At 40.5% G+C, this 27366-nt stretch overlaps 1 protein-coding gene across 1 annotated transcript in view; it reads right to left on the reverse strand.

Moving 5' to 3' along the window:
- Positions 1-5245: 5245 nt before the first annotated feature.
- Positions 5246-27366, reverse strand: part of PTEN (phosphatase and tensin homolog) — a 48831-nt gene continuing 26710 nt past the window's right edge. Inside the window, exons 5-9 of the mRNA XM_042788600.1 lie at positions 25925-26163; positions 20333-20474; positions 17881-18047; positions 9835-10059; positions 5246-8848 (exon numbers count right to left, since the gene is read on the reverse strand). Coding sequence (XP_042644534.1) covers positions 8663-8848; positions 9835-10059; positions 17881-18047; positions 20333-20474; positions 25925-26163 — 959 coding nt within the window. The 3' untranslated portion in view covers positions 5246-8662. The remainder of the gene's footprint in view (positions 8849-9834; positions 10060-17880; positions 18048-20332; positions 20475-25924; positions 26164-27366) is intronic.

Genomic DNA, 27366 nt, shown 5'->3' on the forward strand with positions numbered 1-27366 from the left:
TGCAGAGAGGGGAGGATCCACTTCTCCCTGCTTGGTTAACGTAGCAACTGGGCACCATGGGCAACATTAACAGCAGGCTGGCGTAAAGTATTTCATATTTCCACCACCAGCATCATATTGCCCTCCAGATACTGGTCAAGAGGTGCTCTGCCAAAGCCAAGATTTTATCAAACAGGTAGGATTTTATCCTATGTGAACATAAAAGTTTGGCAGACCTTATCTTATTCCCCTACAGTAAGATCTCCAGATGTTACTGTCCTGGAATGCAGGTTTGCCAGATGTAGCTGCAGAAATGAAGGCAAAGTTTGTTCCCTGGAGCATCTTCTTTCAACCTTCAGGGGAAGCAAGGGCATTCCCTGGAGTCCTGCAGCACAGACCCAACCAGAAAAGGACAGGTGGGCTTCGGCCTTGGGTGCCATCCCTTCACCTGCATCAAGGGAGGACGAGTCAAGAAGCTGGCAACCAGCAAAGAGCCTCCAATGGGCAGAGACCTCAGATGGACTCAAAGCAGGAGACTTCACCAAACTCAGGAAGCAAGCAGGAGTCAGAGGAACGGTTCACAGCACCTTATCTCCCAGTCCCAAAGCATGGTGCCTCCAGCACCACAAGGACCAGAAGTGAAGGAGAAGCAGCAACGGTGGAGGCAAAGCCCCCCATGACAAAACCAGTACGGGATACGTCGTGCTCAGGAGCAAGCCTTCAGCCGGGGACTACAGAGCCACCTCAGGAGCCCAAGACCTGCATCACTCTGGATGTGTTCCAACGGCTAAGTAAGAACAGCAGATACCTCCCAAGGAATGTTGTTTGCACAAGGTCTACCAGCGCAAGGGATGCTCAGGGTTGGCTTGGCAGCACTGGTCACGGGGTATCTTTTCGGTGCACTCAAGCGACAAGATTCAGAGCTTAAGGTCTTGTTGAAGGCTTGGGAAATGGCCATCATTTGGGAGTGAGGAGATTCCAGGGCATGAAGAGATGTTGGGAGCACCGCTGGTGAGAGAATGAAACTTGCAAGGAGCACATGGTTCAAAAGGAGGCTTTTGAAGAAGACATCAGTAGCTAAATGGTGAGAGAAAGCTAGCAGCATGTCAAGAAACGAGCAGCAAAATACTTCCCACCCAAGGAAGGCAACTTGAACGGCACCAGGCATCATTCCTCTGTGCTCAACAGGAAGAGATGAGGACATCATCCTGGAGACACATTGCAAGAAGCAGCTTCCCAGGTTCATAAAGCAGGGCACAAATACATGAGCTGTGAGCTTAAGTTCTCGTACAAAGCTTTTCCTTCCTTTCTACACAGAAGAGCTAGGCTGAGAGCCAAGAAGATGGACAACTCTCTGGGGTTAAAAGAACCCCAACCTGGCAGAACCACCTCCTCCTCCTGCTTTTTATTATTACTCTGTATTTCTCAGTTCAGTAGTTCCCATCTGCTTCCAGCCCTTTCCTCTTCCAATGGGGCTGCAGTTTATCCGGGATGCCATCAGGCCCTCTCAGCCCTCTCCAAGGTGTCTCAGCTGCAAGTTGGTTTGCCCCAGCAGCCCGTCTGCAAGTCAGATCTGAGCGATACTGAACCTTCAGATCCTCGAAAACCACAGATCGGAGCTACTTTACAGTGTATCTGGATTTCAAGAAGCCTTGTGAAAAAGTCATGTCCTTCCCAAGTGAAAGAACTCCTTTTTCCTTGCGAGTGGATGTTATTGGTCTACTCTTGCTGCTGTGTGATCTGTACACGAGCTCTCCACCATCCTCCCACGTGAATGACAACATTTTCCAAAGCTGGTTGCAGTCCTACCTACAGTCTATAGCTGTCAGCCATCCTGTTTCCATAGCTTCAAACACCTTTAGAGCAAATGATGCCCAAGCCAACCTCTCAAATTCATCTCCCGCCTAAACTCAGCCCTCCAGATGCCTCTCAGACACCCCTCCATCAGCTGTTTTATACCATCTTTGCAAAACCTCAGCATATCTGTCTGAACATGCACCATCACCCCTTTTCTCACAAGTTCCATGCCTCCACCCATGAGGTTTCTCTCTCCCATTACCAAATCCTGCCTTACATCAAAGGCTTTGCTGTCTTATCCTCGAAACTCAGTAATTTCCATTTAAAACTTTCATTCATGCATGTATTTCCATTACAGAATCCTTCTAATCCTTCTGCTGTTTTCTTTCTACCGCAAAAACATTATGGGGGACAGAGCACCCCAGTAACTGTTCACCCCCTTCATCTCCCAAACCCCACATAATCCCGATACTATTGCTAGTTTGTCAAAGGCCAAAAAACGTAGAGCCTTAAGCAGCCTGAATTATACAAAGGGTATTTTAAAGTACAAACCTCAGCCTTTAAGATACCATCTTTTATCAGCTTAAAACTCTTACATGAACAAGCTCTGAAGCAGGAAAGCGATGCCCCATGAAGGCGAAGTGCCACCTCTTTCCACCATCTGGAGTTAGTTATGGGACACGAGGTAAGTCATCGAGCATGAGAGCCCTCAAAAAATAAAAATAAAACTCACTAAAACCCTCTTCTACTTTGCCATAGTCAGTACAACCCATACAGAAACATTTGCAGCTGGAAAACACAGCCCAGCAGTTAATGAACAAGTTTTTTTGCGCAGGTTACTCATCACAAGTCAAGTACACGTGCTCATCGCTCCCATCAGGCTGAATAAACACGTGCGGGTTCGTACAGCACGGCAGCAGCTCACGGAGGCAAATGCATTTGCTGAACTTGCACAACATTTTTCAGAGGTATTCTTTTAAGAAAAGCAACCTAAAAGCGTTTCTCCTTGCTATGCCTTCAGACTAAAGCTTTGTATACAAAAAAAAAAAAAGATTAAATAGGAAACAGGCAGAAGAGAATTACCTGTCCTATATTGCAACAAAGATACCAGTGGCTCGAAAGTTTACCGATGCAGAAGAAAAGCAGGAAACGAGAAGAAACATACAGAAAAATAATGAGAAACACCATAAAAAAAGCCCAACCAGAAAAAGTCTCAAAGTACAGGGAGCAGGGGATACCAAAAAGACAAAAAAAGAAGTACGTGTTTTTATTCTGGTAGATACATGTTCAGTTCAGAATAAATGTATTTTCTCATCTGCCTAGCACAAAATGCTTTCAACTGCATGAAAAAAAAAAAGGACCGGAACTACCAGGAAGGGTAGATGTGGGAAGAAGGGGGTTTGAGCAAATACCAAAGGTGGAGAAAAAAACCGAAGAAGTAGCAAGCAATTCATATTATGTTTTCGAGAAGACTTCTTCTGAAAACCGAGCCAGCTTGTTATTTGACCTGCCCACCCTTCATATCAATATTCTCAATCTGTAGGGCTGGTTTGTTGGCTTTTTTTTTTTTTTTTTTTTTTTTTTGGTCCACCCCTTTGCAGGGGTCCCACTGCACCTGGCTGTGCCTCCTGGCTCCTGCCACACCCCGAACACAGACACCATCACCTCCTTGCAGCAACAGGCCGGGGACCACAGCAGCGCATCACCTTAGGGAATCTGGTTAGACTAATATAGAAACATCGTCACTAGCGGATGTCATCACTCATTTCATAACCAAAATGCCAACCAACTGCAAAAAAAAAAAAAAAAAAAAAAGTGTTTTAAAAGAGTCTGCTACCAACATAATTCCTTCTTAAAAGAGTGTAATTTATAACTCTGGCTGCAGATTTAAAAAAAGATGTAATTAATTATTAACAAATCACTCCACGGCTGTCTAAAAAAGAGATCCACATAAACCAAGTTGCTGTTTGCTGCCGACGCCAGAGATAGCAAAAGCTCAGGGCACCCGTGCCGAAGCTCCCAGCAGCAGAGGTGGTCAGGAGGGCACGGGAAGCACTTGTGCAGGGATGGAGCACACGGGAGCGGCCCCCGTACAGCCACCCAGCACCATCCTGAGCAGCACAATCATCACGTTAGTCACCAGAGCACTCGCACACATAGCCGTAAATGGAAAAAAAAAAAAAAAAAAAAAAAAAAAGAGCATTTTTTTTTTTTTATAGAAGCGGCTTTTAGCTGCTAAGGACTGGAGCATGGGACTTTTAGTCAACGTGACAAGAATAAGTCAAATACAATATTCCATCCACATCGCAACAGCACTTTTCACCTGTCTTCAGCCTAGAATCTCTTCATATATATAGATTGTTATATATATAGAAGCTACTCAACATATTGAACACTGTCCAGACTACTTTCCTTAAAGCTTCCCATCCTTCCTTTCTACACCTTCCCACTCTACTTTCATTTTCTGGATGAAAAACAAGCTTACCCCCAAAAAAGGAACATGTATTAACAGATTGGGCAGTACTGCTTGCCGCTTTATTAAAATGGTGTGAAGCCCTTCACTGTGCCATTCACCTGAAAGGGCCAGACACAGCTGGCAAACACTCCACCCCCCATTAAGCACCAAAATTACTTTCCACCTCTCTCAACCACCAAAGAGCAGCACAGGCCACAGCACCAAACCTCTCCTTGACACGTGCATTTTTCTGGAGATGCTCAGCCAGATGTGATATGGGGCTGACATTTAACACCACGGGGGGGAATAACAAAAGTTACCTGAAGTAACCCAGTTCAGCATCCCCGGGACTCCCGGGGTGCAGAGCAGTGCCCTGGATCCTCACCAGCACTAGAAAGGCAGAGGCTATCCACTGGCCTATTGGTCTCTCTTTTCCAGACACTCACCGGGTAACACCAACACAAAAGGAGAGCACCACGTATGTTTAAGGTGCCGGTTTAAAGTCGAGTTTGAAAATAGATGAGCAACAAGAACAGAAGAAACCTCAAACTGTGTACTTGGTACACGCGGTGAGCGTGCTTTTTCCACTGGGGAAAAAATGCATCTCACAGCAATTTAAAAGCAACTTCAGGAAAAGACTTTTCAGGTTTGACTCGCGCCTCATTTTGCTGAAGACGTACCGGCGGACACTAAAAACAAGGCAATGTGCATTTCGGAAAGAGTTCTCTCATTTGGAGACTAAAAATGGTTTAGCTCCTGAGGAAAGCAGTCCAGCATCTCACCATGACAGCATCCCGGTAAAGGGTTTGATCTCCCCGCACACAATCTGCGCTTCCAATGCCTACACTTGCTTCAAGCTTCTGAACATTAAGCTGCAGTTCCCTTAAAATCCCTTGATGCCCAAGGGGCATCCTTCGCTCTAACGATCATGCTCAAAACGTTCACAGCTTACAAGCAAAAGGGTTTAGCTGACCATTTCCATACTCAAAATGCTTCAATAAAACACCCACACAGTGACAAGAATGAGACTTTAATCAGTTTTAAGTGGAGTTTTAACACTAAGAGATAAAGGGTTGTTAAACACAATAACAAACGGACATCTGATTTGTATGAGGCATTATCCTGTACATGTCATACTTGGTTTTTGTGTATTCTCAGTGCATAGCATTACACACAGAGCCACTGTTGCACAGCACAATAGTATTTGAAGAGGCTGAATCAGAGTAAGGCTGCTTAACAGACTGATTTTTTTTTTTTTTCTTTTAGTATCTATATATATATATGCTATATGAAAACAGACTGAAAATTTGAACTGGCAGAGAAAGGCAGCTCTGCCAAACACTGCAGTTGGAGCCCCTTTTAGTGCACAGTTCCACCCCATCCATCTGCATGCATGACACTTTCTAACAGTATTTTAAAAGGTAAACGAGGCACTTCGTGGCAACCACAGGCATCGTTAACATATTGCACACATTTGCTATGACTAAACATGGAACTTGCACACTAGCATCCTATTTTTTTGTTGTTGTTTTTGTTTTTTGAAAGCTGAAACGTTTGATGCTGCATGTAAACTCCACTTCAGTTTACAATGTGTGCCACAGGAATGAATCTGGATGTTATTTATACAACTGCCCTTAAATAGCTGTGGCAAATATTTTGAGTGGGGCTACCAATGACGAGGGGATGCTTCAGGGCCTAACAGTAAGCTCTTACCAAAGTGATGCCTTCAAGTAGTTTCAGACATGTAAGCTGTTGCACATCCAAAAAGGTTTAAGCATACAGTCCAGAAACTCAAGGAAAGATTACCTACAGAATGCAGTTCAAGCTAATTATGAATACTGTCATAAATAAAGTTTTAATAAGGACTCAAAAACCTTTCAGTCATAGTAATTCTTGTCAACTTCTATGGGGGTGGTAACTGAAATAAAGTATAGGAGAGTATGTATAATATATATTTATATATATAATATATATATATATAATGCCATTTTTCCATTTCCAATGACTACACCATAAAATGTAAGCAAGGCTTCTCAAAGACATCGAAACATTCAAAAAAAACCAAAACCCTCATTCCAACCTTCACATTCCAAAGGAAAAATAACAGTGCAAAAGCCCATCATGTCAAGATTTCCAATCCGGCCCTCGGTGTTACATACCGGAACCGCACCAATCCAATTTTTATTAGCCAAAGTGGGACACGCAGCAGTGTCAATATCCGAATACTTTTAAAGTATGAACATTTTTGTTTATTAGCCAACACAACTTTCAACTGTTAAAAAACTGACAAGGTGAAACATGATTTGAAGAATAAGAGTTAAACATCACATCCCAAGGTAACCACCTCCTGCTCGTCAGTAACAGTGGGAATAATGAGCACTGGAACCAGCAATCTTGATCCATTAAGCTAGTAAAGTCTAATTAAACCTATAAGTCAGAAAATATTTATCAGCTTTGTTAGACGTTAGAATCATGAATCTGATGAGCAAAACTGACCAACAGATACCGGAAAAAAAAAAAAAGCACTTTATACCTTCGTTTACCAATAGTAATTACTGGAAGTCCTGCCTTGTCTCATTCAAATTCTTACCATTAATGCTGTTGTACAGGGCCCTTGCAGATTCCATACACAGTTGGTATATCTAGGCGAGAACACAGCTAATGAACTTCAATGTCAGCACCAATAAGTTAATTAAAAAGGTGGTGGGGGGGGTGTATTACATCCTAAAAAAGTGTCAATTTGGGGACAGCTATTCATGGCGTGCTTTAGAGAGAACAATTTTGTCAGCTACTTCGCATTTGTATGCAACAGTAGTTGTACTCTTAAGTCATCTGCAGTCTGGGCATGTCAATTATATACCGAAAGTGAATCTCAAGCCCTACTCCTGGCTATATCCCTACGAACAAATAATACAACACTGCCAGTTCAGAAATCTAATTTGTTGGGTGGTTTGTTTTCCTTTTTTTTTTTTTTTTTTTAATAGCAAACAATGTATCTGGGACGAGCTCTGCTTTTAAAAAGTACACATCTTCATATACACACAGTGCTGAGAATTTACTGCAACACTGGTTTTCTCTATATCGTGGTGTAATGTCTATTTTTAAAACATTGTAGATACTGAGTATTCAAGTAAAAATCCCTAACAGTTAATGACATTTTTTTTTAAAGTGTGCAAAACTGCAAAACTTATTGTACTAGAATGCGTAAGGTCAAAGGGGCGGAACAGCTGACAGAGGTTTGATTGAATAAATGCATCATAAATCTTCAAAACAAACACTAACCTGGAGAATCTCCAACTGAAATTTCCTGTGCACCATTACAAAATATTTTTATATTAATGAGAAAAAAGCTTGCAAGGCAGCACATGAAGTATTCACAGCAGGAATATGATTGAAAAACTAATAATATAAGTGTAAGATGTTGACTGATGTATGCACTAATAGCATCTGACTTTTAGCACTGGCCTTGATTACACAGGAGATGGAGCAGCCATTACAATTCTGAAAAAACAATTAATAAATCATTGTCAAATTTTGTAACAATTTCTTTCAAGCCCATATTTTAGTTGATAGCCTCCACATTTGTATGGTTAAGTCATTGTTGCTGTGTTTCCTTTCTGTGACCCCAATAATTTTTCTCCCTTCATTTGTGGGTCTTTAAGATGTTGTGAAGGTTCATTCCTGTACCCCTATACAGAATCACTCCCTCTAGCTGCCTTTTCTAGCACCATTACACTTAAAAAAATAAAATGCACAAACAACAAGCAGTGACAGCGGCGACTCTTCAATCATCCAGGATGAATTACGGCAGCATGCTAAAGAAAGGTGCATGTAAATAGCTGGATATGGTACACAGGCCAAGCTCCAGCAGACTATATTCCTTTCTGAGCATTACTTTCCATCCCCCATCCGAAATACATGCATTAGAATGTAGTAAAACCTTCTAGAAACATCTCTTAGCCAACTGCAGACTTTTCTGTTGCCACACAAGTGCAAAAAAAGGGGCAGGATGTGAACCTGTATATTTTCGAAACTTCGTTTGGTGACAGAACACAAAAGGAAAAATTCCTACGTATACACATTAGATCTGTCTCCACTTTTATAAAACTGGAATAAAATGGGAAAGTGCCATGTTTATAGTTCCTAATTGAAGTTTTAATGTCCTTTTGACACAAAAAGGTATATACATATTAGACCTACGTAACCTTTTTTTTTTTTTTTTCAACTGGACAAGTGTCAAACCCTGTAGATTTATAGGGCAAAACAAGATTGGTCAGGAAAGAATTGTTCCTATAATTGGTAATCTGACACTATGTCCTTTTGCCATTTAAAAAGGTCCTTTTTTCAGTTTATTCAAGTTTGTCACTCTTCGTGGTTGGTTTTTTTTTGTGTGTTTTTTTTTTTTTTTTTTATCTCCGATAAAAAAAATATTCAGACTTTTGTAATCTGCGTATGCTGATCTTCATCAAAAGGTTCATTCTCTGGATCAGAGTCAGTGGTGTCAGAGTATCTATAATGATCAGGTTCATTGTCACTAACATCTGGTGTTACAGAAGTTGAACTGCTAGCCTCTGGATTTGATGGCTCTTCTACTGTTTTTGTGAAAAATAGCTTCACCTGGGAAAGGAAAAAACAACATTTAACAAGGGAACCTGGACTTCAACCAAGCACAGGCAACAATGCAATTTTTAACAGCATGGGTCCTTTTGCTACACTGAATCACACGAGTGCTCATTTCTAGTCTGGAAAAAAGGAAAGCAAGAGCTCTTCTGAGGTTAGCCAGCCTCTCACTACCACCAAAATAAAGAACTGGCAAAGCAGAAGGTTTTTCAAGCCCAGCTGAAAGAGTTCTGCCTATCTGCACCAACCATCAGTACTGGAGTTCTCGCAGGACAGACCACTGCGGTGGGACAGAACCCACTAAGCTTTTTAGCCATCCTACCTTCTAGACCTCTACAAGCACAGAAAGCGATTGTAAAAAGAGTGCACAGGAATGAACAAAACACTCTGTAACTGGTGATGCACATGTGCATCTGTGCGCATTAGCAGTCTGATCAAGCAACGCTCCAACAAGCAGCTGTGACCATTACCTTCAAAATAAGCACTGCTGGGTTTACTGATAGTTTACGAGCAAGTTACAAAATACTAAGATTCTTAAAAATGCCTTTTTCGTTTTTAGCAACAGTGCTGGCAATGGCTCGTATTCCTCAAAGCTCAACTCACAGGTTAAGGTATTCCCGTGAAGCAGGCACCTCTGCAAAGGAACTCAGGAGTTACTCTAAAGCTCAGAGCTCACAGCAATGCAGCTGGTACAGGAATGATGCTACCTGGGTCCCCGGGTCTCCCACTACTCATCTTTAATGGTTATGAGAAAAACCTGAAGCAACCCAAAGCCTTTACTCCCAGTCTCTCAACATCTATCAACTTCCCCAACAGCAGATAAACTTACAAAGCTAGAAGCTGTGTTAAGTGGTGGCAATATTAATACATGAATTCAATTTCTACATAGACAGCAGTTTCAAATGGTTCCTCCATAAGGCAAGACAGACAAATTGGATAATGTCATGCAGCTTTTCAGCTTTGCTTCCACATTATATACTGACCTTGAAGTTTGGAGAGAAATATCTGTTGGCTTTGTCTTTATTTGCTTTGTCTAGATCATTTTTTGTTAATGTAAGGATTAAATATTCCTTATCATTATCTGAGCGCTCTGTACTGAGAATACCATCAAGTTCCTGATCTGCAACTAGACTTCCATTTTCTACTTTGTCTGAATTTTCATCCAGTCCTATGAAGAATGTATTTACCCAAAAGTGAAACATTTTGTCCTGGGGGAGGAAGAACACAAAGAACAAGCTTGCTTTAGTATTCACTAATGGCACATTGATTAGACTAATATCATTAACTGGTCAAAACCAAATCAGTAATATCAGACAAAACTCATCTGGACAACAGTACATCATCAGTTACATTGCATGCAAAGACATTTTCACCAATTGTCCTAGATAATACACAAAACTCTGCATTAACCAAACTCAATTTTAACCAATTAAGCTTTCAGAAGTCACTCTTTATCAAAAGCTGATTTAAATCAATCAAACCTACAAAAAAAAGCAGATGACAAGTTAAACAAGTGTTAAACTTGTAATCACAAGGCATAAAGAGATTTTTTTGCCCATACCTTGACAAGCAGTAGCCAAACCCAACAAACAACTTGTGTGAACCAGCTTAGGTGAGTAATATTTATCAAGAGAGGACATCTTCCCTCAGCTTGCTGCATAACAGAACGCTTTTTTTTTTTTATACAGAAGTGGCTGTAATGGATCAAAACCACCCTACAAATACTGGACTCCTATCACAGTGGATTCATTATTGCTTTATGGAGATGGTTTCTACCAGTCAGATATGTGCTGATCAGTACTAAGACAAATCAGACTTCGAACCATCTGCTGTCCTTCAACAGGAAGTTTTTAATCGGATGATGAGGCATTGACAGTTTAAGTATGTTCAACTTATGCAGAATACGACAGATGACCATCAACAGCTGGGAAGGTGCAAGTTAGATTATCCACTGTAACACTGCAACAGGTATACCTGTACAAAGAGGTAAAATATAAATGCATCAGAAGTCACTGGAGTACTAGCTGATATCAGCCAGTACATCACATGCTTATCATTATGACTAGCAGGGTAATTGTGAGTGTCTATCTCCATATGTGCTCCTGAACAAGCAGCAAGGTTTTGCTCTTGGCTAGACAACGTCCAAAGATAACACGCTCAGGAACTTCACCTTTTAAGTTCTCTGCTAAATAGCTCCGTAGGATGCACTGAATGCTCTCGGTTTAGTTTTCTGTCACTTGCCATACTTTTGTCAGTTGAGAGCTGATGTTTCCAAGACTAGCACATTAAGCATTTCTCCATCTGAAACTGAACTACATTTACTTCCTCTTTACAAATGAAACCTTCTATTTTACTCTGAGTTTTAAGGCAAAAGATCCAAAATGCAAATGACCAGTCTTCCCACAACACTCAGTATTTCTCCATTTCAGTTAAAGCTGCAGGGGTGAGAAAGCTAGCACATACTGGAATCTTAACATTCCTTGTTATTATACAGGACTAGAACACAAACCAACGACTCTGAGCTAATTTACATATTTTGGTTTACCAGCGAGATCGAATTCCAATTTTTTATTGGAAAATCCAGGTCCTGCCCCATTTTGCTAGTTATTCATCCCTGCTGGTAAGCTGGGGCGGGGCGGGGGGTGGAAATCAGAGGTGGAACAGAAGTGGTTCTAGTGTGTATCATATGAGCATGCCTCCCTGCTGAAGGCAATTTGGCACCAAAATATCACGTTTTCCTGGGCCAAGAAGGGGGCAGGGATGAGCTGGACTATTGCTTAACTTACATTCTTCTTCCTCACAAATTAATAAAAACATATAAGCACACAAATGCTGGGAATTCTGAAGTGTCTAATGAAACGATTTCCACCTGCCTTCTTTGCCCAAGGTCGGTAGACCCATTTTCAGTGTTTTAGGTAAGGTATATAAAAACACTTCCAGCTTATGTGCGTTTCTATAAGCACCTAAGAGACCCTTCAAGCCATCACATTTATGAAGAAGCCTTGTTAGAGCCCATCCATGCAAGGCAGCAGTCAGCAGGTTCTTGTCAGGCCCAAACTGCTCATACATTTAGCACCCTCTTCTTCACTAACACTACCTCAGAAACAGTCCCTAAAAACGCCCACCCCACTATCTGTAACTAAAGGAACATCCCGGGCAAGAGGGTTTATTCTTCTGTAATGCTCCAACAATTCATCAGCCTGCCTGCTGATGAAGAAAGTGGCAGTAGGCAAAATCCCCATGAAGTCTTCAGGATAACCTGGTCCAGGCTCCTCTTATGCCCAGATGACGAGTCCCTCAAAAGATACAAGGTCCTCCAAGGAGATGAGACAGCTACTCCTGCTCAAACCAAAAGACCAGTTCAGGTCAAAACAGAAACAACCAATGGCATCAACTTTCCAGATACAGAACAGGAGAGATTTGTAGTCTAGGTGCCATTTGCAACAAACAGTGGGAAAAGGCAAGCCTGAGCTGATGTTTCCAGCACCCGACAGCTCTGTTAACAGGTGGATATACCACCTGCAGTCTCACCACTGGTGAAGAGGCCATCCTTTCAGTGAGGATTTAGAGAATAAAGTGCATTTCCACACCATGACCACAGTTAAGGGAGCTTCCACCTCTTGTAGCCGAGATGATGGTACTACTATGCTTCATCCTTTCTCAGGACCACACTGCAGAAGCAGCAATGCATTTTGGTGCTGCTGGTCCTCTGTGCCACCCGTGACACTTCCAGTGAGGTCAGCAGAGGAGAGGTCAAAGCTGATGAACACACTGCAGCAGCTGGATGGAAAATGGCTTACACCAATAGTGCTGAAGCAGCTTTGGAGGAAAGCAGTGCCAAAACTAACAAGGCCACTGGATATAAACCAATACCAGCAGAAGTAGAAGGCATGGTCTTGCCATGCCTCACCTTAAACTTCATCAGGTGGACAGAACCAGGAAGGATTTACTTGGCACTGAAGGGCCTGCTTGAACGAACAACTGTGGGGACTCAGCCTTACCGATAGTCTGGAGAAGACAAGACAGACAACAAACTTCTCAACAGACATCTTTTAATCTGTTTTCCTTGGGATAAATTTGCAGAGGTCTTCAGGGACTCAAACTAAACAATACAACTTGGCTAAGCTGGTCACTTATCCTTTTATCTCCCTCCAGCTTTTTAAAGCATCAAGTTATTTTCCTTCCTTTCCCACTACACTAACTTAATTAGGTTAATAAACTAAGTTCATGGGTACTGGAACACGACAGGGCCACTCAAATCGAGGGAAGACTTTGTCATGGTTTTCTGAATTAGCTCTTAAGGCTGATAACTGTGTCACTGCTTTCACCGAAAAACAAAACTCATTCTTCAAAGTGAGGATTCAGCCAGCTTCAGTTAAAGCATCAGGCTCCAAGATACTTCATGGGAGACAATGAAGAAAGTTGATGTAAATATGGGCCAAAGATAGGAATTTTAAAAATCAAGGCATGAACTGAACTTGGGATTTATATAGCAAATCAGAATACCGGATCAATTGCTCACAGGAACATAATTTAATTAATAGGCTTCTGAAAATGAGTATTAGCTAAAGGCTTTTTTTGAATGTGTTTTGCTTCACTTCCAGTTACATCACAGGCATCTGGCAGATGTATTTCTTCCCATAACCAAATCTGTATCATAAAATCTACACAGCAGTATCGGACACTTGAGACGAAAGCTGATTTAATCACACTATTTTGGCATACAGTGCTTATCCCTACTTTGTGCAGATTTTCAGTTCTCAGACTGACAGACAAATATACCTCACTCCTGAGCCGATACCCACCTCTAACTGCAGACTGAAATCCAAATCCAAGATCATTTAAGGCATCAGCAAGGAGTTCCCATGTCCTCCTGAGAGTTTAATTTTGCAGTTTTACAAACATTTATAACCAGCTAAAGGTTTTGGAGATGCTATCCAGCAATCAGAAGACGGAGATCATGTTTCAACCTGTTCCATGCTAGCCTCACAGTTTTCCTGTAGTCATGACTGATGGAACTTCTTGTACCATTTCCAGATCAACAGTTTCATTCTGATATTTTCAGAGTTCATTCGTCAGTGTTTGCTAAACAGAAGAATTCACCCAAAGTCCTCTTGAACTGTGTGGCAGAACTTCTCATCTATACAGACTCAAGAGATGAAACGGCATACCCAACAGCTCAAACAATGCTGTCAGTCCTGCCTACGCTAGAGTCTGGGTATAAAACAGCAGTGACTTTTGCAAGAAAAAAAAAACCACACCAACATTTCCCTCTCGTCTATACTGGGAGGACTTCTGAAAAAGGTCTCCTTTCTGCAGACAGGATGATTACAAGATCTTCTGTATTATTTTTAAATAGACTCTCATTGAACCAAGGATACCCTGAAATACTTTAAGATTATCATGTCAACATCAATAACTGGAAGAAAAAGGTTTCACACAGGTAGCATGGAAGCAAATCTAGAGAGACTACAGCAGCAGTTTGAGATGGAAAAACAGCCACGCTGCAAGCTAGAGAAACAAAAAACTATGCTCAAAAACTCCCCAAATTACTAACTTCTATCCATCAGAAATTCATACATAATAACTGCACTCAAGCCTCAAGCCATTTTGTTCTCATATGAGCAAACATTTCATTCTTGAAAGGAAGTAGCTACATCATACTGAAGAAATGGTCCAAGAATAAAGTAAACAACTTTATTAGACATGAAAGGACCAAAAGTTGTGGACTTACTAACTGATGCCAGGTGGCACAGATTATGGAAGAGCTGAAACAGGGTAACTTTCAAAGCAGTCACCCTCTTACCAACATCATCTCAACAGCACCAATAATCCTTTGGCTGAGGTCAGCTCTTGCTAGCCACTGAATTTGCTTAAATTAAGTTTTGCCATTAAAAAAACAGGACAACTGACTGCTTTAAATTTCACACTGACACTGCAACACTAGGTGCTTAAAGTCACTCAGTCACTCAAGTTTGTTTTGTTTCATGGACAATAATGTTATCCAGGAAAAGCATGATCAAAGCTGAGGAGGACCATCCATACTAGAAAGCTCTGCAGATAATGCTACTGTTCTTCAGAGTATTAAGAAATTTGAAAGCAAGTATAGGTGAGTGAATCTGGAGCACTTCATCTGAGTTTGGGTTATCAAACACCAAACCAGACCCAGTATGAGGACACAGAAGTTTCCTTACCTCCAGAGATGGGACATAGCCATTCTCCAGCCTGAGGCCCAGAATGGATCAAGAATGACACTTCAATGTTTTTAGGCTTTTGATTAGGTTTCTTACGGAAAGTTAAAATGGAAACTGGTACATATGCAATGCCTTTAAGTGTGTGCAAGAAAACTTGTTTAGCAGCTACCTGTAAATCTGCTAACAGAAAAACTTGGAACAGCAAGAACCAGGGACAGGCAACAGACCTGTAACTCCAGCCTTTATAAGCTCCCGTAAATAAACCAGAATCTCTGAAAGGTAAGATTCTGTTACTCTTAATTATGCTGTTCCTCATTAACTAATTGATCACTGCACAGAGGTGGTGATTTCCAAAATGTGACAAGTCTACGCAGTGGAAGGCCCTCTCTTTTCGGGTTTTGAGTGAAAACTGCATGGAGTCAGTTTATCTAGAAAAAGAACAGGCACAGATGTGAAACACCTGTACAGAGAAACGTGTTCAACTTCGTGCCAAGGTAGGTATTCTGCCACAAATATTCACCTCCCTATTTCCATCTTAGTCGCTTTACATTAGAAGTTGTCAAAAGAACCACGTGAGAGGATCTCCTGTAGTGCCAAAGCACGTCAGAGATGGAATATTTCACTTATTCTCAGTATGAAGACCTCAGCAGTGGTTTCATAAAACCAACTAAAATAATCGCACCCAAGAAGATCCAGAGCTCCAGTCCCAAACGCCCTCGATTCATGTCTGCATTTACAGTAAAGCTAACAGAGGTGATCTTACCAGAACTGTGTAACACCACATACCTACTTTCTTTTAGCCTCCACTCTTACACAAGTTTGAGGGCAATTAAACACTGGATTCAACAGATCTTTCAGGCAGATTATCAAGGTGGTTTCTTTACAAAAGACTTCCGCCTGGTGAAGGGACAGTTTCTATCTCTCAGAAAAGCTTGCAGATGTGGAAAGAGCAGCTTTCACCACCTCAGCATTTCTTGGCCCTAACAGTCCAAAAACTCTGAGAAAAGGAGCACCTCTGCACTATCTGTAATCCACAGAACTGAAATACTTAGGCTACTTGATAAAAATAGACAAGAAAAAAAGAAAAATCAACCAGATACTCAGAAACTACAGAGATTCTTAAGAAAATAAACCATGGCTGATATGACACTGAAATGAAACTACAGCATAGTAGCACGCTTGCTGCATTTCTGCAGGCAGTTTTACACAATCTTGAGAACCGAATTTATACTACAGAAATTTATGTGATAACACGGAGCTCTGGTTTATGCTGTCAGTGGATCTCAGTGCTCTCTATAGAGGTAAAAGAATCACAGGAGTTCACTCCTGGTGCTACAGAGCCAAGATCCAGCATCTGAGCTGCACACCAGTATTTTGTGGGGCTTACTGGGGGAGGGGCTATGCAGCACAACGCTTCCTACAAGGTCCGTTCACAATCCATGTGTTACTGAAGATGGTAAAGAAACGACAAATTCACAGTTAAGATAAGACATATAATGGATAAAACGGGACCTTGTCTCAGATGTTTGGGGTTTGTTTCATCTCCTCCCTGCACCCCTCATGTCTAGCCCACAGCTCTTATCTGGGTGCTCCTTTAAAAGTCCATTCTCCAAACCAGCTCCCATGCACTGCAGTTTTAAATGTCAGTAATTTTAATGTTGACTTAAAGTGGAATTTCTACTTTTAAAATGCTTTGTTTTACAGCTCTCTGTATTGCATGTAGCATCGCTGACCAACTAAAACATCTCATTAAGCAGGCAGAAGAAAATATTCCCATTAAGAAACTGTTTAAAAACTTTTGCAGACGTCAATGAATAGGAAAAACAACAGAACACAACATTTCCAGCTAGTGAAATTACACCATTAAACTAGTTAACAATACCTTGTAACTGAACAAGCCCACAGTAGTGTGCACGTGTGTTTACACACACATCTAGTAGGTACAACCTGCATGCACAGTAGTAAGAGACTTATCACTTACATTTTTCTCCCAATTCACCCTAGTATTTTCTTATTTTTGTGCTTTGCCTGTATATGAGATTTGCTCAGTGAATGCTCTTAGGTTTTATAACATCCATTAAATAGTGAACAACTATTGATAAAAAAGAATAAGTAGAAAACACAAAGGTAGCCTTCAATCAACACAGCCTCATCCTCCCCTCTCACTTTGATAGATGCAAACTAGCTCCACAAGCACCAGAATTAATGAAACCCAGTGACGAGGGTGTCATCTTTAAGAACTCACTGACTTTGGTGTCAAAATAAGTTCTAGAGTAATTTTTTCCACAATGGAGACACTGATAAAATTCTCAGTTCTGAGTGAATTCTCTAAACGTCTAATGTCAAGGCACTGCAGCTGGGAACCAAAAGATGGCTGAATAGATTGCAGAGCTACTTTTACAAAGTGCGTAGGGACTCAATTATCTCAGAAATTCAACCAAATTTGACAGATGGGTAAAATCAGCCAACAGCACACAGACAGGATCTTCTGTGCCTGCTCAAGCCTTTGGAAAATTTAGCGAAGAAAACAGCTGGAGTTAACTTGCTCAGTATGCAAGTCTATTTTTAGAATGAGAATGTTTCTTCCTCAATTAGATTACTCACTACTACCCAAACGACTGCAATACTTATCCAGTATAATTTTTATCCAACCTTTGTACTTAATCTCACCAACTCTCAAAATATTCAGCTTTCATTTTGTGGTAGATTCTCTCCTCAGGAAAACCAGACATCAAAGAATCAAATACTGTGATTACATATCACTGAAGAATAACCACCATCCCAGCCCTGCATCAGGATTGGCTTGACATCTTCCAGAAAAGCAAGAAAACCAACCTTTTTCAACATCTTGTTCTGTTTGTGGAAAAATTCCACTTTGATATCACCGCATACCGGCAAAGGTTGAGGGAATTCAAAGTACATATACTTGTCTTCACGTCTTGAGGGTCCTGAAGGGGAGGTGAATATCTTTACCTTTAGCTGGTACACCACAAACTGAGGATCTGCATGGCAAAACAGAGTGTCACTTCATAAGAAATGCCTTAAAGTGTCAAAAAGCACAATATTAGTACCAGAATCACAATCATGAGCTACGCTATTCTTAAACTTAAATAAGTATCTATTAAGAGTTAAGTACCACAAAGCATCAAACTTTGCTACATGTTACTGGAAACACCCTACAGATTTCTGTTCTTTGTAGCAATACTCTAAGGCAACCATAGGGTTCCTAGAAAGTTGCTGTTTCTTCTTAACGTAATAAGAAATGACTATATGAAGTGACAACTTGACTTTTCCTTGCATGTTGCTTCTCATCTCTGTATTTATATGGACGTAACTGAAAGGTTTTATTTTTTCTTGTCTCTTCTTCAAATTGGAGAGCAGGCACAAACTGATTTCTACTCTTACACAAACAGAACTGTTATACAGACAAAAACAAGGACAAAATTTAACATTAATACACAAACCAACCAGCACCAACAGACTATACAGATACAGATCGTAAGTCTGTCCTGTAAATCATCAACACCAAAAAAGTGCCAGCTGCAGCGCAACTTTCCGAATTAAATCTGCAGGCATAACAGCTGAAATTATGAGGGTTTTTTGGTGCAGCCTAAGCAGATTTTCTTTGGGAATTGCCAGACACCAACATGCAGGCCAGCAATATTAAATGAAACTTATTCAAAGAAGTCTTTTTGCATTTGCTCCTGACTTCTCTGTTAGTATCAGATGCAGAATGCTCTCTAGACGATACACACAGAACGCTACCCTGCCGCAGAGTGCACAGCCACCCTGAAACCACCCCTGCAGAGCTGTGGAAGTCCCTGCCGAGCATACCTGCACTAACTTGCTGAATGGCCTAGCTATAAAACTGCTACTTATCTCCCTCAAATCCTCACAGCTGAGAAATCCTGTCAGCCCTTCTTTTTGCCTGAGACACGTGACTCTGCTCAGTCGGTGACTTTAAAACAGAAGGAAGATAACAAGGAAGTCACATTTAGAGTTATCATGTGTTGGTAAAATTACTACCATCGCAGCAGATAACACAGCTAAAGAAATAACACAAGCCATTGGCTTCACCTTCTGAAAAAAATCACGGAGAACTCCACAGAAACGTAAAATACTGCAGTACACAAAGATGCTGAAGTTAACAGTCACTCTGTTTTCAGGTGCTTAACAAATCTTTTGCTTATCCCAACATCCTACTGTGAAAATAGCACGCTAACAGACAAACAAGTTAATGCTCCCACGAGCAATTCATACTTGTAGCTTGATTTCACAAGTATAGCACAGTTTATCCAAAACATTAAATAAATGGTAATTGCAGAACTCTGTAACCTCCACACCTCTACCCTGGAGGCAGAGGGTTTTTTTGGCAGAGGCTCCTCCCTTCCTCTTCCTCCTATAAATACAGCTAGCCTGAGAAGTTGTTTGATTGTTTCTTATGTGCATTATATATTCAGGTACTGTCTTACAACAATATTAATAGTGCAATTTTAATCAAAGCCACAGGAGGCACTGGAATTAATTACACATTGCAGTAACTGTAACTCCATAGCAAAAACATCAGAAAGACTTTTTCCACTAACAAAAAAAGAACGAGCAATACTAGACAGTTACTGCCCTGTAACGCAGCCCACAGAAGGACAGAATTCGTATTTAGACTTCCAAGTTCCAAGGAATCTGCTGTTCCTTACTAACACAGTGTATCAGCAAACCCGACGGTTTACAGGTGTATTAATACTTTATAAGCCTCCATATAAAGAAAAGTTTATTCTAGAGTTAATTAGATATTTACTCAGTTGAATATTTAAAAAAAAACACAAAACAAAACATGGGAAGAATGACGTTGTTGCATTTGAAGCCAACATGCCTTAAGCAAATGTTTTTCAGCAACTCATATTTCCCAAGAGTTGCTATATTAAAAAAAAAGAAAAAAAAAGGCTGTATTATAAAAGTAAGAAGCAAATATCCAAATATAAGTATATATGACATCACTTATCTTCAAACCATTAAATACTCCCCAATTTGAAACTGTAGTGAAACAACCATACATGTCCTTCACAAACCTCAACTTACTACACCTGGGAGGATTTTAGCAGATAGACCACGCTAACCCACCCGATTTTGGAACGTGAAGTGCTTAAGTAGGATCTTCTCCTCCACCAAGATGTGTACCTCTTCGGGTCATGTAACAGAATGGTAACCGCCACGTAACCAAACCAAGTTCAAAGGCCAATGCGTTTCCTTACAAGAGGTAACAGAGGTTAATGGGGTTCTGGGTACTTACTGCAAGTTCCGCTGCTGAACATGGGAATTGTTTCAAACATCATCTTATGAAACAGCAGTGCCACTGGTCTGTAATCCAGGTGATTCTTTAACAGGTAGCTATAGTAGTACACGTAGCGCCTCTGACTGGGAATTGTCACTCCCTAAATAGAGGGGAAAAAGCATCAAAAACCATCAAGACCATTTATTAGCATCACTAACAGAGCTCCTGCTCGTTACCTCAGAATATATCTGAAGGCAAATAAACCACGAATTAAAAGGTAGCTAAAGCACCTGGAATAATCCGTCATGATTTATGCTGAGCATACCTCAGCAGCAGCTACGCTGGAGTCTGGCACACAGAGTAAAGCATCTAAGCAGGCTGTACCTAGAAAGGAGGGGAGTGCTGCACTGCTTCCCACACTGCTCAGAAAGCCAGCCATATGAGTTTTTAGTACAGTATCTTGTGATGACCTGCAGTTATTTCTTCACTGTGGACCATGCTGGACACCTTAAGGACTAGCAAAGACATAATCCACCTCCAAACCATCCCCAGACACCCTTGGTACACGTTCCCCTTTTCCCCAGACACGTGTCCACATCTCCTGTATTCGTCCTGCAGAGTGTTTAAGAGGAAGCTGTTTGCACGTATTATCTAACACCAGGCAATTAATTACTGACCAGTCCCCAGTACCAAACAAGCAGGACACTGGTCTTCCAGTCACTTTACTACATATCTCCAAGCATCCATCCCAAGCAATGAGGCAAAGAACGCAGATTTTTCCGTATCTTTAAAACAAACACCTCAGACACCCTGAAGGTCATGTAAAAGACGGTTTCACGCCACTGCCTTTTTTTGGGATGGGGAGTGTCAGATGTTAAAAGTACCTTGAACATAGTCTAATTTTTAATTACCAATACAGGAATTATATACAGCCATTTAAGTCAGAAGATTCTAATTTTGTTTGCTAATATCACTGTACTCGAGACTGACGTTACCTTCTATTACAAAATGCCCTTCTGAAATGTCTTCACAAAAACCAAAAGTGGAAAGTTTCATTAATATAGGTCCAATAGCCCAAACTGTTAAATGAAGGTCTTCTCAGCTGAATTACAGCTTTGAAATGAACACTTGCTTTGAGAACAAATAACCAAAGAACGTTTTATTACTGATTTTAAATCAACTTAAACTTCAAGTAAGGGAATAGTTTTAAAGGTCTTATAGCTGCTATTTTCAAGAAAAAGTGATAAAGATGAAAAATAATTTAATTTCCTAGAAAATGCATTACATGGTTTATAACAATCTACACTATATACTTGAAACAGCATCAGTAAGTAAACTTTCATATTAAAACTAAATGTGAAATAGTAATAAACTGGAGACAAACAAAAGATTTTCATATAGAAGTCTGAGTATTTTGGTCACAAAACCTAGAACACAGTATTTCTATAAACTGTTAGTTCTAATACCTTCTTCCCCTTACAACAGTCAATCGAAAAGTAGCCAGAGTACTTTTAGTTTAGTAACCATCTATTCTGCATACATGAAAATATTAGCTTCCTGCCATTATCTAAAAAAAAAAAAAAAAAAAAAAGTTGATAATTATGTCTCCTTACCACTTAAGCTGTTTCTAAATTACACAAAAGACTTTCCCCTACAGCACTTGTACAATGACCTTCTTAAGTAGCCTTCTACACTGACCATGTTTTTCGTTCAGATGTCATGTCAATAGTTATGAGATCCATTTCTTAGAGGAGTTTTGAAGTTTCCTTTCCTGGGTTCTGAGCTTCATGACTGAGAAAATCCCAGCCTCAGAGCAAACCATCAGTAATTTGACAATGCTGACAATCAGAAGAAAACCATGCTGGTAAGTAAAGTGCATCCTTCTTTCCTCATAGCTTCTTGATGTTGTAGAGGTTGTGCCCCACAGAGAAACCCCAGCACACCTTATCAGGACAACGAGGGCTGGGACCAGAATGAAGAGAACACAGCCACTTTTGCAGCTATATAAAGCGATAGTCAATCTCAAAGCAAAACCAGTTCTCAGCCAAGAGGGCAGTTTTTTTCCCTCCAGCCAGAGATTTTTTACTCCCCAGAGACATAGCCTTTACCCTGAGATCCTAAAAAACAGCCACACTGAAGCGGAACAGAAAGTTCTCCATTTTCCAAAGGTCTGATTTCAAAGCAGAATGCTTTCATAACAAGCTAATATTTTGAGAGATGCAATCAACCCCTGCTTACTTTTACTCAAGAATAAAGAACAGGGAAGCACTTTTAAGTATTTTCTCCTCAAGAAGCTTACATTTCCCATCTATCACCATCATAATTTTTTAAATGGACGTTAGGTAAGCTTCTCTAGTCCCTGTGCCAGAGTTTCACAGGGCACTGCCGAGCTGTGAAGACATAACAAAAATTGTCAGGTACTGCTTCTAGTTCTCTTCCCAATGTAGCACAGGCAGCATTATAAAGAACAAACATTTTTGGAAGTAATATTCCCACATTAATTTTAATAACATGCCCTACTGTGAGGGTAAAGCTAAAGCTGCAGCCTCAGGTTAGGCTTACATCATCAGGTTTAGCAGAGGTTGTCACCTGAGTACATCGAACAAACAAGGCGTCACAACTGATCAGCTCTGACCCATTAGATGTCAAATATCTACCCTGCTCAAAGAGTCATTCTGCCACTTCTTCGCACAAAAATAACTGGTTTCCATTTTCTGTTCAGTTACACCACTATTAGGAGCTGTTCCTAAAAATACAACAGTATGATGGTCAAAGAATGCTCCTGAATGGATCATCTCCAGCTCCAGCACTTGAATAACTGTTCCCAGCTGATACATATCCGTTCAGTAGACTACGCTTCCTTCTGAGTCTAATCCTCATCATAAGACCCTTCAAGGCAGAAGCAGAAATAGAGACCTTCTCCAGCTGTAGGAAGGTAAGTTGTCGGTCTCTGTCATCACAGTAGTATTTCAGTGTCCATCTTAAGGAAAAAACAGGCGATAAGCTAGCCATTTCAAACAGTGGAAGCAGCAACTTTTTTTAGAAGACTTTTTTGGGGGTTTACCTCCCTAACTCTAAAAACAGGCTGGACAATTATACTTCTTTATTCAATTTCAGAAAACAGCTTGTCTCACTTAGCTCAAAGAAAATAGGAATCAGTCCTGTTCTACTACAGTGGTAGTGACTGATAGACCCAACCATTTAGCCAATACTTTCTAGTCTTCATCATTCCCTTCTGCAAAAGTTCCCCCCACTATGATGAGTTACAGAACTCAAAGAGGCAGCTTATAGAGAAAAAGCAAAACCCAACAGTTTTTGGTCAATGATACGCTTTTAGACTCAACTCTGCAATGTCTTATTCCCCACTACCTTTCCCAGGACAACAGTACATTAACAGACTAACTAACAACTGTCAGCCTCATCTACAACAACTCTCATTTAATGTTGCAAAGGCCTCTATGAAGCTTCTTCTCCCAGCAGGCACTTGGGAAAAGCTTGCTTCAGAAGTACTCGAGGTTGTTCTCTTGACCAATTAGTCATACTTCCTCTTGCAATCACATTCACACTTCCTGACGACATGGACTAAACCGTGTCGAGAATCACTTTGGCATGCACATTAATGGCAACAGAGATTGCAGCTATACTATTCCAAGCAGCTATATACGAAGTGGGTACCTTGTGCTTGCTTTAAACAAAGAAAATTTGGTACCTAATTAAAGCCAGCTTTCCTTCATCATACATATGTTGGTCCAGCAACAACAACAAAAGGCATGTTTTTGTCCCTAGGTGCAAACAGCACTTTTGATGCCTCATCTACTTTTAGTTCAGAAAGGGAGTTATATAAAGGTGTGGTGAAGTGTCGAATCAAAGAGCAGCACTTGACATACAACACTGAAATATGGGCAAGGGAAGAAAAAGCTTCCAGAACCTGCACTGGAATACCTGTTTATAAACACTACTTTAAGGATTATGTGAATCACATGCTGCCCACAGTCCACAAAGATAGCCATGCTCAAGAGGAGCTGGATGGGAAAAAAAAAAAAACACCACCAAACCAAAACCAAAAACCACACAACAAAAAACCCCACAACTCTTCCAGTAGAGCCATCGAAACCAAAACAAAGTTGCTGGTTACAGACAATATTTACAGTGAAGCTAAACAAGACTCTCACTATTCCTGTTTACTAAGTCCTCTGTTACCTCAAACATGCCAGAGGTACCACAGGGGTACTGATGAACACCTAACTGACCTTACCCCTCAACACACCAACATGCATAAATATGACCCTCTTTTTACAAAAGGGAAACTGAGGTACAACATGCTTCACTGTGTATTTGTGAAGTTTTGTAGTTTTCATTATAATTTTATCTGTTTCTTTAGATAATCTTTATGAGCAGGAGTAATCTACACTGTTTATTCATCACACAGCTCATTCCTATTCCCTATCATGCACTCTTACCAAGAGCCACAAAGTTCTGATGGGAAACCTCGTCACTGTCTCTGCTCTAGTATTACCCACATCACAACCATCTTCTCAGCAGTACATGGAATAACAGCTCCATCTTGTAAAACCAGCAAACTAAGAAGTTATTTGCTCCTTCCAGTGAATTAACAGCCAGATTCTAAAATTCCTTGTGTGACACTTCTGCTCTCAAGAGCCTTCAAACATGAAACTCTGCTTATTAGAGGTCTACACGCTGTGAAATTAATACTTCATGCAAATACTACAGGAACACAAAGAGCTCTGTACTTGAGCAAGCTGAAACTGGCTTGCTAGGATGATCCCCCTGGGTTGCTCTACCAACACACCAAGGAAATGATAGAAGATGAGCAGGGAAGCTTGCTGAAGTGACCTTGCATTTGAAGAAGATTTCAAATAAGGAGGTCAAATCTCCATTACCAAGGCATAACTGTGCCAAAAAGGTCAAACAGAGTTCCTGCTAAGTCTGCCTGTATCGCTGACAAGGGTCTTAACAGAAAGCTCTTATAGCCAGGAACATCATTCTCCTCAGGAGAAATACAAGAAACTAAATGGCAGCACCTCATGAAGCAGGCTCTGAGGCAGTCAATGTCTGGGCTTAACTATCCTTTTATTGAAAAGGGGTCAACAACAGACTCTTCCAGTATACTCTTCCAGGATGGATATTCAACTGTAACAATGACTACGCATCTCCAAACACCACCACAGAAATGAAGAGAACCTGAGGAGATGAACAACTCATGCATTCAGGCAAAACAAGCTAGAATAATCCTCTTATTTGGGCTGAAAATGCTGAACAAGAAACTTCACTCATCAATCACCCATTTGATACAACACACAGCAGAATACTATTTAAAAGGCTATTTAAAATAAACTGTCCAGATCTTCTTGAACAGGAGATGGAAAAACCAGACTGTTTCAGCATTGTGACTAACTGCTACTGCTGCTTAGGAAAGCTTTTTCATTTAGAACAACTGTACTGATCCAATAACATTAAAAACTAAATCAAACCAGATATCACAACTGATGGAAAGTTTTTCTTAAAGGGCTTAACTATTCAAAACGACCTCAAGAAAGAAAAGCATCAGAGATACAGGTAGGAGGAACAGAAGAATAGAAAATAGCTCACCTTCTTATCTCTGGTCCTTACTTCCCCATAGAAATCTAGGGCTTCTTGAGCCTTTAAAAACTTGCCTCGATGCAACAAATATGCACATATCATTACACCAGTTCGTCCCTTTCCAGCTTTACAGTGGATTGCTGCAACATGATTGTCATCTTCACTTAGCCATTGGTCAAGATCTTCACAAAAAGGTTTGATAAGCTCTAGCTGTGGTGGGTTATGGTCTTCAAAAGGGTACTGTGCAACTGCAATGAGAAGTAGTAATTTATCAAAATCTCAGAAGGATGTTATAGCAAACTCAACTAGACAGGTCAACTTTGTGATAAGCATGCTAAATAAAAACCGCCTTATGTACAGATACGTAAGTTTTTTTACTCTAATATTATTCAGCAATGTACTGCATATTATATGCATTGCAGACATTTCTCTAGTAATACATAAGCAAGCATCCTGCTACATGAAGAGACTATTTCACACTACTCCTGAAATGAGTCGCACAGACTGTATCTTACATCACAATTTTTCTAGAATTTAGGAGTGCATTGGCACAAAAAAATAACCTTGTGAAAACCCATTACTCTAGCAATAATTAGACTACCTGCTGAGAGAAAACCGGGCCAGACCTCAGTCACTGATCAGACAATAGGAATTTTGCTGAAAAACTCTGTGCACACTTGGATCTAGATTAGGAACAAACTCTCAGAATTTGCTCAAAGGTGTTTTGAAACAAAAACCTGCAATCTCCATATTAAAAATGGTAATCGAAAAAGAACTCATATAAGGCACTTGCAATACTTATGGGTTTTAAAGTCAAACCACTGAACGAAGTTTTCCTTTTTCTTATATGGATATATACAAACACACAAACACTATTCTCCATCTAGAGATGGAAAGGATTTCAACAAGCGTGCAGGAAATGAAAGACAACTTAAGAGAGCAAAAACTAAGCAATAAGCAGACACAAGCACCCAAACCTCTAACACTTAAGATGACAGACAATGCCATGCTGACTTGCAGAATTACACAGGGCTCTATCAGTTTTATCAGGAGAACAGCATTTTATAAAATGCATCCCAATTCTCCATCAACAGACTTGAGATCTTATAAATACAACTCTGGTTCACTTAAAAATTCTCAGCTAGAAGCTCTATTTCCTTTTCTGGTCTAAAAATCAATAAATTTCATTTTATTAAAAGAATACGAACACTTGCCAAAAGTACTACTTTCGTCACACATGCAAGGCTCCTGTCGATGAATCCCAAGGGACTTAAAGAACAGAAGTGAGGGATGAAGTTATGGGACTGCTAAATTACTGCAGCACAAGTCTGAAGCATTTTGGAGGGATCTGCAAGGACAGTTTATTTGCTCGCACTACAGACCGCCCACAATCGCCCAGAAGACCACATAGGGAAGCCTGATAAAGTGAATAATCTTTGCTAAAGAAACAG

The sequence above is a fragment of the Tyto alba genome, unplaced genomic scaffold (assembly GCF_018691265.1).
Source record: "Tyto alba isolate M040663 unplaced genomic scaffold, T.alba_DEE_v4.0 Super-Scaffold_1, whole genome shotgun sequence".
In the NCBI taxonomy this organism is placed as follows: domain Eukaryota; kingdom Metazoa; phylum Chordata; class Aves; order Strigiformes; family Tytonidae; genus Tyto; species Tyto alba.